The sequence below is a fragment of the Callithrix jacchus genome, chromosome 8 (genome assembly GCF_049354715.1).
Source record: "Callithrix jacchus isolate 240 chromosome 8, calJac240_pri, whole genome shotgun sequence".
Classification (NCBI taxonomy): Eukaryota; Metazoa; Chordata; class Mammalia; order Primates; family Cebidae; genus Callithrix; species Callithrix jacchus.
The window spans coordinates 64,952,839-64,967,304 of NC_133509.1; the positions used below are offsets into that span (position 1 = coordinate 64,952,839).

Below are 14,466 nucleotides of genomic sequence, written 5' to 3' on the forward strand. Positions count from 1 at the left end.
CACATAGCAGTGTGATTCGCTGCCTTCCTTCCCTTCACCTATATCTGGCATTTCTCCCCATGCTATCTCTCCCCAACTCCCCACCCCCACTGTCCCTCCCCTATTCCCTCCAACAGACCCCAGTGTGTAGTGCTCCCCTCCCTGTGTCCATGTGTTCTCATTGTTCAACACCTGCCTATGAGTGAAAACAAGCAGTATTTCATTTTCTGTTCTTGTGTCAGTTTGCTGAGAATGACTCCAGGTTCATCCATGTCCCTAAAAGGACATGAACTCATCTTTTTTGATGGCTACATAATATTCCATGGTGTATATGTGCCACATTTTCCTTGTCTAGCATATCATCAATGGGCATTTGGGTTGATTCCAGGTCTTTGCTATTGTAAACAGTGCCACAATGAACATTCGTGTGCATGTGTCCTTATAGTAGAACAATTTATAATCCTTTGGATATATACCCAGTAATGGAATTGCTGGGTCAAATGGAATTTCTATTTGTAGGTCCTTGAGGAGTCACCACACTGTCTTCCACAATGGTTGAACTAATTTACACTCCCACCAACAGTGTAAAAGTGTTCCTTTTTCTCCACATCCTCTCCAGCATCTGTTGTCTCCAGATTTTTTAATGATCACCATTCTAACCAGTGTGAGATGGTATCTCAATGTAGTTTTGATTTGCATTTCTCTAATGACCAGTGATGATGAGCATTTTTTTCATATGATTGTTGGCCTCATGTATGTCTTCTTTTGTAAAGTGTCTGTTCATATCCTTTGCCCACTTTTGAGTGGGCTTGTTTGTTTTTTTTTTTCTTGTAAATCTGTTTGAGTTCTTTGTAAATTCTGGATATCAGCCCTTTGTCAGATGGGTAGACTGCAAAAATCTTTTCCCATTCCGTTGGTTGCCGATTCACTCTAATGACTGTTTCTTTTGCTGTGCAGAAGCTGTGGAGTTTGATTAGGTCCCATTTGTCTATTTTGGCTTTTGTTGCCAATGCTTTTGGTGTTTTGGTCATGAAGTCCTTGCCTATGCCTATGTCCTGAATGGCTTTGCCTAGGTTTTCTTCTAGGGTTTTTATGGTATTAGGTCTTATGTTTAAGTCTTTAATCCATCTGGAGTTAATTTTAGTGTAAGGTGTCAGGAAGGGGTCCAGTTTCTGCTTTCTGCACATAGGTAGCCAGTTTTCCCAACACCATTTATTAAACAGAGAATCCTTTCCCCATGGCTTGTTTTTGTCAGGTTTGTCAAAGATCGGATGGTTTTAGATATGTTGTGTTGCCTCTGAGGCCTCTGTTCTTTTCCATTGGTCTATATCTCTGTTTTGATACCATACCATGCTGTTTTGATTACTGTAGCCTTGTAGTATAGTTTGAAGTCCAGTAGTGTGATGCCTCCTGCTGTGTTCTTTTTGCTTAGAATTGACTTGGCTATGTGGGCTCTCTTTTGGTTCCATATGAAGTGTAAGGTGGTTTTTTCCAGATCTGTGAAGAAGGTCACTGGTAACTTGATAGGGATAGCGTTGATTCTGTAAATTACTTTGGGCAGTATGGCCATTTTCACAATATTGATTCTTCCTAACCATGAACATGGAATGTTTCTCCATCTGTTTGTGTCCTGTCTTATTTCATTGAGCAGTGGTTTGTAGTTCTCCTTGAAGAGGTCATTTATGTTCCTTGTTAGTTGTATTCCTAGGTATTTTATTCTCTTTGTAGTAATTGTGAATGGCAGTTTATTCTTGATTTGGCTGTCTTTAAGTCTGTTATTGGTGTATAGGAATGCTTGTGATTTGTGCACATTGATTTTGTATCAGACAACTCTATGCCCATAAACTATAAACCTGGAAGAAATGGATAAATTCCTGGACACTTGTCTCCTCCCAAGCCTAAACCAGGAAGAAGTCAAAACCCTGAATAGACCAATAACAAGACTTGAAGTTGAGGCAGCAATTAAGAGCCTACCACACAAAAAAAGCCCAGGTCCAGATGGGTTCACAGCCGAATTCCTCTAGACACACAAAGAGGACCTGGTACCATTCCTTCTGAAACTATTCCAAATAATCCAAAAAGAGGGAATCCTTCCCAAATCATTTTATGAGACCAACATCATCCTGATACCAAAACCCAGCAGAGACTCAACAAGAAAAGAAAACTTCAGGCCAATATCCATGATGAACACAGACGCAAAAATCTTCAATAAAATACTGGCAAGCCGATTGCAACAGCATGTCTAAAAGCTTATCCACCATGATCAAGTAGGATTCATCCCTGATGATTGAGTAGGATGATTGAGTAGGATGCAATGCTGGTTCAACATATGCAAGTCTATAAATGTAATTCACCACACAAACAGAACCAAAGACGAAAACCACATGATTATCTCAATTGATGCAGAGAAGGCCTTTGACAAAATTCAACAGCCCTTTATGCTAAAAACCCTCAATAAACTAGGTATTGACGGAACGTATCTCAAAATAATAAAAGCTATTTACGACAGACCAACAGCCAATATCATACTGAATGGGCAAAAACTGGAAGCATTCCCTTTGAAATCTGGCACTAGACAAGGATACCCTCTCTCACCTCTCCTATTCAATATAGTACTGGAAGTTCTAGCCAGAGCAATCAGGCAAGAAAAAGAAATAAAAGGTATTCAAATAGGAAAGGAGGAAGCCAAATTGTCTCTATTTGCATACAACATGATTTTATATCTAGAAGACCCCATTGTCTCAGCCCAAAATCTCCTGAAACTGATAAGCAACTTCTGCAATGAATATTTTCTTTCAAAAGTCCTTAAGTATTTACTCTGGCTCTTTGATTTAATCAGTGGGTATTTATTAAAGATCTTTTTCGTTCATGAAATGCTGTAACATTACTTGAATATTGATTGTATTCAAAATCACCTATACTCATTCTGGTGAAAAAGAAAAAACAACATTTTAAATAGCACAAATAACCAGAGAGACCACTCAGTGAACTCTAGCCCTAGACAATTAATACAATTAAGCCTAGCTAATCTTATGAAAAAAATACGAATGATTTTACAGGGCTCTCCACTACTGATGAGAATTGAATCTCATTATTCCAAGTGATAGCCAGGCTGTGGGGTGATAATGACTTTGTCAACATTTTAGTGGAAGAAACTGAAGAATTCATTTAGGGTTGCAGAGAAGGACTGACCAAGGAGAACTCAAGGGAGAAACAAAAAAAATAAAAAATTTAAAACTTGCCCATAGAGTTGTATAAAGAAAATCACATATATACACATAATCTTCTGGGTAGCTTTTCCAGGGCAATTTTAACTTTTGTATACAGGTCGACTTGAGAATTTAATTCGTGTGAAGGATAAGACTTAATGGTGGGAAGGTGCCAAAAATTATGAAAGACACAGAAAAACATAACATAGTTTCTGCCTTCAAGAAACCTCAAGGAGCAATATATTTAATGGGGTCATATTAGATATATAGAACATAAAATAATACAGTATGTCATAAATGACAAAATGTGTGGTCAAATCGTTATATGTAATTATTGAACAAATTGCTGAATGAATGGACATAGACTATCCAAATTTAGATGCTTAATAAACCTGATTCTATATCTAGAATATATTCAATTTCTAACAATCTTCCTTAAAGAACAAAATTGCAAAAGAAAAAAAAAGCTTATTAAAAATTCAACCGGTGATAAAATGAAAGGTAAAAGTCCTCCATCTCCTCCTCCAATTATCAATCCTGCTCCCAGAGATGTTTACAGCTTATGTATCCATCCCTACATTTTGTATAACATATACACATGTATACTTTCGAAGAAGGATACTATAGTCCTTAAACTTTTTTCAATTTTTCATTTCAGTACTTGCTGATCTACTTGATTACATTTATTCCCCGCAGTGTCAGCATAGCAGATGCTAAAGTATTGTAACTTACTTGCCTTAAACCACTTCTTTATGGATAGACACAGGTTATTTTCTATCTTCCACTGTTAAAAACGGTACATCAGTTAGTAGCTTTACCACTCCCTATGTCAGATTACCTGTAGCTGATTGATAGGTTCCTAGAAATCTAGTAAACCTTTCAAATTGTATTTTTTATAAAGGCTAAAGGCATGCTGTCATGGATTGGTGTGAACTGATCAGTTTAGGTTCAATGCTAATGTTAAATATGAGGATGATCTGGTGGCAACATCAATTGCAGCTATAAAAGTCAGAGTTCTTTAGTGCCCCTCAATCCCTAGCATTTCCAGTCCTTCCTTTAGTTTCTGGAAGCTCCAAGATGTCTGTTCAGAAGCTTAAGACATTTTGGATCAAAGATGTACTGTGTTCCTCAGTAAAGGGAAATATAGTGTTGTTCCAATAATCTCACAGAACAATACTTAATAATCTCGTAAAGTGAGCCCTTATGGGGGGCATGGGGGGGCGGGAATAAGATTTATTGCTTTCTAACACTTACCATCAGATTGAGACCAGGAATTGGTCTGACCACTTATTTTCAACTTCTGGCTGAATACGGGTGAACTTGGCTTTCTGTTTTCCCCAAACCGGGGTCAGAAAGAGTTAAATGCCCTACCTGTTCCGGGATAGGACTGAGGAGGCTCAGGAAAGGCTGTACTAAGTATTTGGAGGGTTTTTTGCTCCTCCGTGCTGTTGCTGCCGTTTCCTCAAGGATGAGGGGAAAGATAAAACCCTCGCAGTTGTTTGCGCTTTCATTTGCCCCATTCCTCAAAGGTGACGAAAGTTCAGCACATCTATGTCCATTTCAGAAACAGAATCTCCGCAAGAACAAATAGGAGGCAAGCAAAGGCGACACACCCAACTTAGCACCAGGCTAGGGCGCCAGACGGGCGGGAGCGCGCGCGCGCCTTTCCTCTTCGCCAGCGCCTCCGGGGGTCCCGCCCCTCGGGGGGCAGGGCCTATCGCTCTTTCCGGGTTTGGGAGCGGAAATGGGCGAATTTGAATCTTGTGGGCCGTTGAGTGTGGCTGCTCGCGGTCGGCGTGCCGCGGCGCCGAGCGGGCAGGGAAAAGTGACACTGACGTTGTGGAACTTCTGCTGGGTGCACGTTGGTGAGTAAACGGAGAACTGGAAAACGCCGAGTGTTCCAGGGAAAGAAGGGGGACGGTGGGGTGGGACAGTGCGTCGGGAGGCCGGACACCGCAGCGGGGGCCTCGCAGTGCTTTTCGGACGTCGAGTGCTGGGGCCGGGCTTGGAGACTTTGGGAATTCGGGGCACTGGGGGCGTCTGCCTGATAGAGCTCTCGACGGTTGCACACACCAGCCAGCCCTCAGTGTTGAGGATTCCGAGGCCCTGCCTGCCCCCCGCAAGTAAGCCTTGTTTATACGCGTTCTCCGTGGCTTTTTTTTTTTTTTTTTTTTTTTTTTGGTAACCCATAGTTTTTTCCCACCAATTCGGTCGAATGCTGAAACTTCAACAGTAGTTAAATCTTATTGTGAAAGAGTTGCCACGTATAAGCGAATCTCTTTTTATGAAAGATGGAAGGTTGGGGCAGATTTAGAATGAAAAGATGCTTTACTTGGCTCCAAGTTCCTCCTAAGAGAGATACCCAGGCAGTGTTAATTAACCCTGTACTACAGGGAAGTGACAGTCTTTGAAATGCCTGGTGGGGATTTAAACTGAAATCCCAGTATCCTTTGTGTTTAAAACCTGGATATTTTTCTTTCACGGTTGACATTTTTCATGTACCGCAAAAATCCGAGACTCCTACTTATTTAAACCGGCCATAGTAACAGTGGTGGTGATTCACGAGGGTCTTTAGTTTGCAAACAATAGGGATAAGGTTTAGTTCCACCGCCCTGCCTTTTCGCCTCCTTCATTCATTGGCCAATTGGGTTATTATGGAGTCTTTTTGGAAGGACTCCACTAATGCTTTGAGCATCTGTTTTCTTTGGATTTTATTTTGGGCTTCCTTTTTTTTTTTAATTTATTTTTTAATGATAAACTACCTGAAATATGAAAATTTGAGCCATTAGTAAAGTCATGCTTTCTGGAATAGTTTAAATGTGTTCCAGAAATGTAGACTAAATGGGAACTTTTAATGTGTACGAGTTTTATATCTTGTTTTATTCAAAATGGTCAGTTTTGTGTAGCTTAACGAAAAGATATTTTAAGCCCCTCTTAAGATTTTAACACCAGGATATTGTACTATATAAATGTGTAAATATCTTTTTTAAAGTGGGACTTCATAATATTCAAATAAAGACATTTCTTCATCCACTGCTGGCTATTCCAACACCCGCGTTCTTCCTGCTGTTGAACTTTTGTTTTCAGTGTTAGTCAGGAAGTATAGATTTAAACACTCGGTGTTTAGGTAGTTGAAATATGAACATTTTTCATATATTGTCTTTGAAACAAAGACATTGGCTATCCTCTAAGCCTTTTGGCTCGTTTCATATGTGTTATCGGCAAATGTTAATTTTTAAGAGTTGATCTCTATATCTTAATCTCTTTCTTTTTTTCTACCTGAATTATTTTGAGTTTTTGCTTTCTTAAATCAGTGAGTTTCAAAATTTATTGTGTATATATTACCTTGAAGGATTTTTTCAATGCTGATTCCTGCACTTCAAATCTCAGATTCTGAATCTGTAGGTCTGGAGGATGGCATTTCGAAGAGTCTGCATATTTAACTGAAAGGTTAGAAAATTGTATGAGATTTAGAAACACTGATTTGATCTTTCCTAGAGAGGCATTATAATGTGTTGATTAAAGCCATGAAACTGGGGCCAGATTGCCTTGTTTTGAATCCCATCTCCACCACTTGATGTGGTAGCTGGTGACCCTGGGCAAGCTGTTTAACCTTTCTGCTTCATTTCCCTCTGCCATATAATGGGGGTACCTACTTTGTAGGAGTATTGTGAGGGTTAAATGAGTTAAAAATACAAAGACCTTAGAATAGTGTGTGGCACCGAGCAAATGTACATAGTCTCCAATTACATAGTTACTAAACTGTAAAAATCGCATCACATGCATTCTTTCATTAATCTTTACAATATCGCTGAGGTAGTTATTATCTTTAAATAAAACAGGCCAAGAGGGGCTCAGTAATTTGTTCTCACACACTAACACATTGGAACTACAGTCAGAAATTAGATTTAACTCAAAAGTTTATGCTTTTTAAAAAAGGTAATGTTTTTTGCCTCTCTGCGGTCTCCCTCCAGATGTTGCTCCATAAAAATCTCTGATGGCTTCCCATTGTCTACCATATATAATCCAAATTTCTTAGCTTTCCTTTTTTCTTTTTACAGAGCCCTTCAGAGTCTGGTACCAACTTCTCTTTCCAAGGAACATCTTCGTAGTATTCCGCCACTCTCTTCCAATCTGCTGATGTTCCATCAGTACTACTAGAATTCTCCAAATCTATGTCTTATCACATTTTATGCACATTTAGCCGTTGACCTTTTTATTTCCACATAAGATTTTACCCAGATGGGTTTAAAGACTTCACCAGGTGGTGCTTCTTCCTCAGTGTAATTTGCTTATAAATACATAGGGCAAGACTGCCCTTGTCCTTTTAATATTTATGTCTGCAGTGCACAGTGCAGAACAGTGAGTGTCCTGATAATCTGAAACTGTATATGTTCAGTGAGTACTTGTTATTTTAACAATTTAACACATTTTGTCTTGTGCTAATGACTCAGTTTTTTTTTTTAAGGCTTGGCTTTTTTCTGAAGTGATAGTGTGTGATTGTTTGTAGTTTATTAGAGATTTTAGTGATAGCATATGGTTTATAAACAGTATGGAAAAATAAGTATTGAAATTATAGGCTCAGAAGACATTTCAAGTGGGAAAAAAATCCGGAGCAATATTTGTTAATATTCATGAATTTTAATGCTTTATACATATTTTCTCACTTAATCTTCACAGCCATTTTAATTGTCTCTATATTAAGGTGAAGAAACTGAAGCACCAAAAGATTTAGTAACTTTAAATGTATTTTTTAAATATTTAATTTCCTCTTGGCAGTTTTTTAAAATTATAAGATTGATATATTTTAGGTGTAATAAAAAGTATCTTAATTCAAAATGTTAGGGAATGAAAAAAACAGAAAAGTTTTCCCTTTCAGTTTGAACAGTTAAGACAGTTACCTAATCTCCTTGCCTACAGCTTTTCTTTTAAAAACCTGCCCAACAATGTAGGGACATCATTCTGACAACCAGTGGGGTAGGGTTGGTCTAAGGAACATAGAGTTCTAAATATGATCCTATCCTATACCACTTCTCCAACAAAAGTGGTACAGGTATTTATATCAGAGCTGCATATCTGATACAGGCTAGACCATGTGATTTCTTGAATATTGGGATTGGGATATCACAAGACTGTTGGAAGCCAAGCCAGAAAAGGTCTTAAGTATTGCTATGGCAGTGGAATCATGAAGAAACATGAAAATGGACATATGGACGCATTGGGTGGCGGAGTGGGGCAGGGGAGAGGATGGCACCTGTTCCCTGAGGACTAGTTATATATTTATAACTTACTATAAACTTGTAACTTTGTTGCCTTTTATCTTAAACATATCTTTTTTTTTTTTTAAATAAAATTGTTAATAAACATTGTATGCAATAAAAGTCACCCATTTTAGGGGTATAGTTCAATGAGTTTTAGTAACTGTATTCTCTATGAGTATACCACAGTTTATTTTATCCATTTTTGTTGTTACAGTTTTTAGTTATTACAGATACACTTTCTATGAACCTTTGTGTACAATGGACATATGTCTTATTTCTCTTTGCTGCATCATATGATAGGTGTACATTTGGCCTTTTTTTGAGGTAAAATTCACATTTATAAAGTTAGTAATTTTATTTTATAAAATTTATTTTATTTTTATTAATTTTATAAAATAATTAGAGTCTCACTCTGTCACCTAAGGCTGAAGTTGCAGTTGCACAATCATAGTTCACTGCAGCCTCCAACTCCTGGGCTCCAGCAGTCCTCCCACCTCAGCTTCCTGGCAGCTAGGACTACAGGCATATGCCACCGAGATTGGCTAATTAAGTTTTATTTTATTTTTTTGGAGAGACAGGATATCACTGTGTTGCCCAGGCTGGTCTCAAACTCCTGGCTTCAAGCAATCCTTCTACTTCAGCCTCCCAAAGTGCTGGAATTACAGGTGTGAGCCACCATGCCCGGTCAAAAATTAGCCATTTTAAAGTGGACATTTCAGTGACTTTTAGTACATTCCAAATGTTATGCAACCATCATCTCTACCTATTTCCAAAATATATGTAACCTTTTATGTCTGACTTCTCTCACTTAATATTTTCTAGGTTTATCTATGTTATTGGCATATAACAGTATTTTATTCCTTTTTATAGTCACATAATCATTGTATAGCTGTACCACATTTTTTGTATAGCCATTTATCAATTGTGTATAATTAGATTGTTTCTTTGTGATGTAGTGGCTATGTTACGGCATATATCAGTACTTTATTCCTTTTTATAGCCACGTAATCATTGTATAGCTATACCACTTTTTTTTGTATAGCCATTTACCAATGATGTATAATTAGATTCTTTGTGATGTAGTGATTTAGTGATATCTTTTGTAAATAGTGTGGCTATGAACATATGTATACAAGTTTTTGTTTGAAATGAAATATTTTAATTCTTTTGGGTATGTATTAAGTGGAATTGCTGGGTGATATGGTAATCTTGTTTAATATGTTGTGGAATTGCCAAACTGTTTTCCTCCTTTGCTGGATCATTTACTTTCCCATTAGCAATATGTAAAGGTTCTGTTTTCTCCATATTATCATTAACACTTACTCTTTACTTTTAAAGCATAATTATTATAGCTACCCTAGTGGACATGAAGTGGAATCTCATTGTGGCTTTGATTTACTTATCCCTAATAGTAATGATGAGCATTTTTTCATGTGCTTCTTGACCATTTGAATATTTTCTTTGGAGAAATGTCTATTTAGACCTTTTGTCCATTTTTAAATTGGATTACTTGTCTTTTTGTTGTTGCATTGCATTTCTAATGTATTCTAGATACTAGACCCTTATCATGTTATATGATTTCCAAACATTTTCTTGCATTCTGTGGATTGTCATTTGATGCACAAGTTTTAGATTTTGGTAAAGTTCAATTTATGGTTTTTTTGTTGCTTGTGCTTTTGGTGTCATCTCAGAAACCATTGCCAAATACAAAGTCATGAAAATTGACTCCTGCATTTTCACTTAGGAGATTTATAGTTCTCTTTTACATTTAGGTCTTTGATCCATTTCAAGTTGATTTTTTTTTTTTTTTTTTTTTGAGATAGAGTTTCGCTCTTGTTACCCAGGCTGGAGTGCAATGGCGCAATCTCGGCTCACCACAACCTCCACCTCCTGGGTTCAGGCAGTTCTCCTGCCTCAGCCTCCTGAGTAGCTGGGATTACAGGCACACGCCACCATGCCCAGCTAATTTTTTGTATCTTTAGTAGAGATGGGGTTTCACCATGTTGACCAGGATGGTCTCGAGCTCTTGACCTCGGATCCACCCACCTCGGCCTTCCAAAGTGCTGGGATTACAGGCTTGAGCCACCGCGCCCGGCTGATTTCAGTCTTTTAAAGTGTATTGTTTTGTGATCTAAAATGTGGTCTATCCATGGATATTGTTCTACATGCATTTGAGAAGAATGTTTCATTCTGTTGTTGTAGGGTGGAGTGTTCAGTATATGTCTGTTAAATCTAAAGTATTTCTCCTTTCATTTCTGTCAAATTTTGCCTCATATATGTTGGGGCCTTTATTAGGTGGGTTTGTATCTATAATTGTCTTGTCTTCTTGATGGATTGAGCTTTTTAGTCTTTAATGTCTTTCTTTGAGGCCTATAGCAATCTTCAACTTAAAGCCTATTTTGTCTGATACTAGTATAAATACCCAAGCTTACTTTTGATTACTGTTTGTATGAAGTATCTTATTCTGTCCTTTTACTTTCCATCTATTTGTGTTTTGGGATCTATAGCTTGACTCTAGTAGGTAGTATATGTATGGATTTTTTAAAAATCCATTCTGTCAACCTTTGCCTTTTAATTGGAGAGTGTAATTCGTTTATATTTAATTACTGTTAAGGGAGGATTTCTGCCATTTTAGTATTTGTTTTCTATATGTCATATCTTTTCTGTTCCTCATTTCCTTCATTACTCCCTTTTGTTTAATTGATTTGTATAGTGTACCATTTTGATACCCTTCTCGTTACCTTTTCTGTACATATTTGTTAGTAATATTCTTAATGGCTATCTTGGGGATCACAATTAATATCTTGTGACAACCTAGTTTGAATTAATACCCATTTAGATTTCATGGTTTACAAAAATTACACTTCTGTATATCTCATCCTTCTTCTAAATATTATTGTGTCAAATTACATTTTTATATTTTGTGCTCATTTTACATTTATGCATAATGTGCCCAATAACTTTGCTTTATAATTATCTTATGAGTTTTTCTTTTAAATTATATAGGAAAAAGGGAATAACCAAAAGTGCAATAACACTACTACTGGCTTTTACATTTACTTCTGTAGTCACCTTTACTGGTGTTTTTATTTCCTTATATGGCTTCGAGTCACTGTCTGGTGTCCCATTAGCAGATCTACTAAAAGTCTTCCTTTCACTCTAGACTTCAGGTCTACACCAGTACTTCTGAGAAACAACCATTCTTGTCTGTCTCCTGGATGATTTTCCAAAGAATATAAGTTTTTAAGAAACTTTTTATTGAGGTATAATATATATGCCAAATATATTTTAGGTAGAAAATCATGTTCATTGTAAAAAAAAAAAAAATTCAAACAATGCCAACATTTATCAGAAATTAAAAGAAAAAGCCCCTACCTACCCCATTCTCTCTCTCCAGGGATAACCACAGTTAACAGTTAGGGACCTGGAAACTTTATGGTCTTTTTTAATCTCAGAAACCTCTGATGTTTCTGAATTATTTTTACCCTTCCTTCTCTCCCTCGAATTACTTCTTCTGCTTTGCATATAAGAACCCTAGTAAGTAAGTATTAACATCTCCATTGGACACAAGGCAGAATCAGGAGTTCAAACACAGAAATATATGATTCAAGTGTAATGTTCTTTCTGCCGTGTTCCTCGGCCTGGGTCCTGTCTAGACTCTTACAGTTTAATTGCTGTGTCACATAAGGTAGCAGATAAATTGTCCTGTTGAAATATAATTAAGGCCTTCTTTTTTAGACAGGAGAAGACCTGGTCCTGTGAGAGCTGTGACAGAACAACCTTTGTTGCCTGAACTGTGGTAAAAAGATGCCACCTGCTTTAAGAAGGGTAGTTTGGATTGGGCTATTTAGAGCCTGACTTGGTCAGTGGTAGGGGCTAGGACTGGAATAAGACCTGCCCACTGAGGCAGGTTTAGGACGAGCTGGTGAAGGGGGGGCATTATATTATTATCTGATTATCCAATTCAAGGAGATTTATATAATCTAACCAAAAAGCAGAATCAGCAAGAGCAATTTCCAGAATAAATTTCTGACATTTCCCCAAACATACCATGCTTTCACACACTGCTGTGCCTTTGCACACACTGTACTTGGAATACTTTTTCTGCTATTTATCGTTCACAATTACGTTATAGTGTCACCACCCCATGAGGCTTCACTGCATGTGTGTGAAATATTTGTTTACTTGCCTGCCCCCCATGAGTATGTGTACTGATCTTCACCTTTGAGACATAGTTTTCGGTGTATAGGATTCTTTGCTGACAGGTTTGGGTTTTTTTCGGTCTTTCAACACTTTAAATATATCATCTTACTGCCTTCTGGCACTCTCTGGTTTCTAATGAGGAATTGGCTCTTAACTTATTGGGGATCTCTTGTATGTGTTAGTCACTTCTCTCTTGCCCTTTCAAGATTCTCTCTTTGCTTTTGTTGGTTTGACTATGCTGTGTCTCAATGTGGATCTCCTAGAATTTATCCTGATTAAAGATCTTGAGCTTCTTAAAATGTATAGATTTCAGTCTTACATGAAATTTGGGAAGTTTTTGGCTATTATTTCTTCAAACATTCTTTCTGTTCCACTTTCTCCTGTCCCTGTACTTCCCATAAAGCATATATTGTTATGCTTGATAGTGTTTCAATAGTCTCTTGTGCTCTGTTTCTTTTTCATTTTTTTCCTTTCTACCCTTCAGACTGCATAATTTCAACTAACCTGTCTTCAAGTTCGACTAACCTGTCTTCAAGTTTGATTCTTCTTCTGCCAGCTCAAATGTGCTATATTAAAGCTCTGTAATGAATTTATTATTTCAGTTGTACTTTTCAGCTGCAGAATTTGTTTCCTTTTTATCATTTCTATTTCTTTGTTAACATTCTCTGTTGAGACATTGTTGATTGTGAGTTTTTTTGCTAGGTTTTTTTGTGTTTCTGGGGAAGTACACAGAGCTCCTTGCTCCACCATTTTTTACTGATGTGTTCTGTATTATTGAGTTTTTCGTTTTTTTGTTTTTGTTTTTGTTTTTTTTTATGATACAGAGTCTCACTCTGTCACCAGGCGACAGGCTGGAGTGCAGTGGCACAGTCTCGGCTCACCGCAACCTCCGCCTCTCGGGTTCAAGCAATTCTCCTGCCTCAGCCTCCCGAGTAGCTGGGACTACAGGCGCACACCACCACACCCAGCTAATTTTTGTATTTTTTTAGTAGAGACAGGGTTTCACCATGTTAGCCAGGATGGTCTCGATCTCTTGACCTTGTGATCCGTCCACCTCAGCCTCCCAAAGTGCTGAGATTACAGGCATGAGCCACCGTGCCCGGCCTTTATTACTGAGTTTTAAGAGTTTTTCAGAAAATAAATTATGGATCTTAAGTCCCTTATCAGATTATGATTTGCATATGCTTTCTCAGTTTGAGGCTTATTTCCTTAACAGTTACTTTTGAAGAGCAAAAGAAGGCTGGGTGCCATGGCTCATGCCTATAATCCAGGCACTTTAGGAGGCCGAGGTGGGTGGATTAACTGAGGTCAGGAGTTGAGACCAGCCTGGCCAACATTATGAAACCCTGTCTCTACTAAAAATTCAAAAATTAGCTGCGCGTTGTGGTGCGCACCTGTAGTCCCAGCTACTCGGGAGGCTGAGGCAGGAGAATTGCTTGAACCCGGGAGGCAGAGGTTGCAGTGAACGAAGATGGTGCCACTGCACTCCAGCCTGGTGCCTGGTGATGGAGCGAGACTCAGTCTCAAACAAAAACAAAAACAAAAAAAAAACACCAAAAATCAGCCAGGCATGGTGGCGTGCGCCTGTAATTATTCTACTAGTCGGGAGGGACCTAGAAACTTCATGGTCTTTCGTGATCTCAGAAACCTCTGATCTTTCTGAATTCTTTTTACCTTTCCTCTCTCTCTCAAATTACTACTTCTACTTTGCATATAAGAACCCTAATAGATAAGTATTATCTCCATTGGACACAAGGCAGAGTCAGGAATTCAAACACAGAAATGTATGATTCAAGTGTAATGGTCTTTCGGCC

General features: G+C 37.9%; 2 protein-coding genes across 10 annotated transcripts in view; one reads left to right on the top strand and one right to left on the bottom strand.

Annotated features, from left to right (window-relative positions):
• LOC118144910 (uncharacterized) overlaps positions 1 to 7,292 on the bottom strand; it is a 58,948-nt gene extending 51,656 nt beyond the window's left edge. Inside the window, exons 1-2 of the mRNA XM_078333173.1 lie at positions 7,274 to 7,292; positions 4,560 to 5,298 (exon numbers count right to left, since the gene is read on the bottom strand). Coding sequence (XP_078189299.1) covers positions 4,712 to 5,298; positions 7,274 to 7,292 — 606 coding nt within the window. The 3' untranslated portion in view covers positions 4,560 to 4,711. The remainder of the gene's footprint in view (positions 1 to 4,559; positions 5,299 to 7,273) is intronic.
• The window catches only part of G2E3 (G2/M-phase specific E3 ubiquitin protein ligase), a 57,519-nt gene continuing 47,991 nt past the window's right edge, over positions 4,939 to 14,466 (top strand). For 6 of the 9 annotated variants that reach the window (XM_078334641.1, XM_002753805.6, XM_009005884.6 and 3 more), the window contains exon 1: positions 4,939 to 5,053. The gene's annotated coding sequence lies outside the window, so the exon portion shown is untranslated. Of the gene's footprint in view, positions 5,312 to 14,466 lie in introns of all 9 variants that reach the window. The other 3 variants (XM_035260259.3, XM_035260262.3, XM_035260260.3) reach the window with 2 other exon arrangements.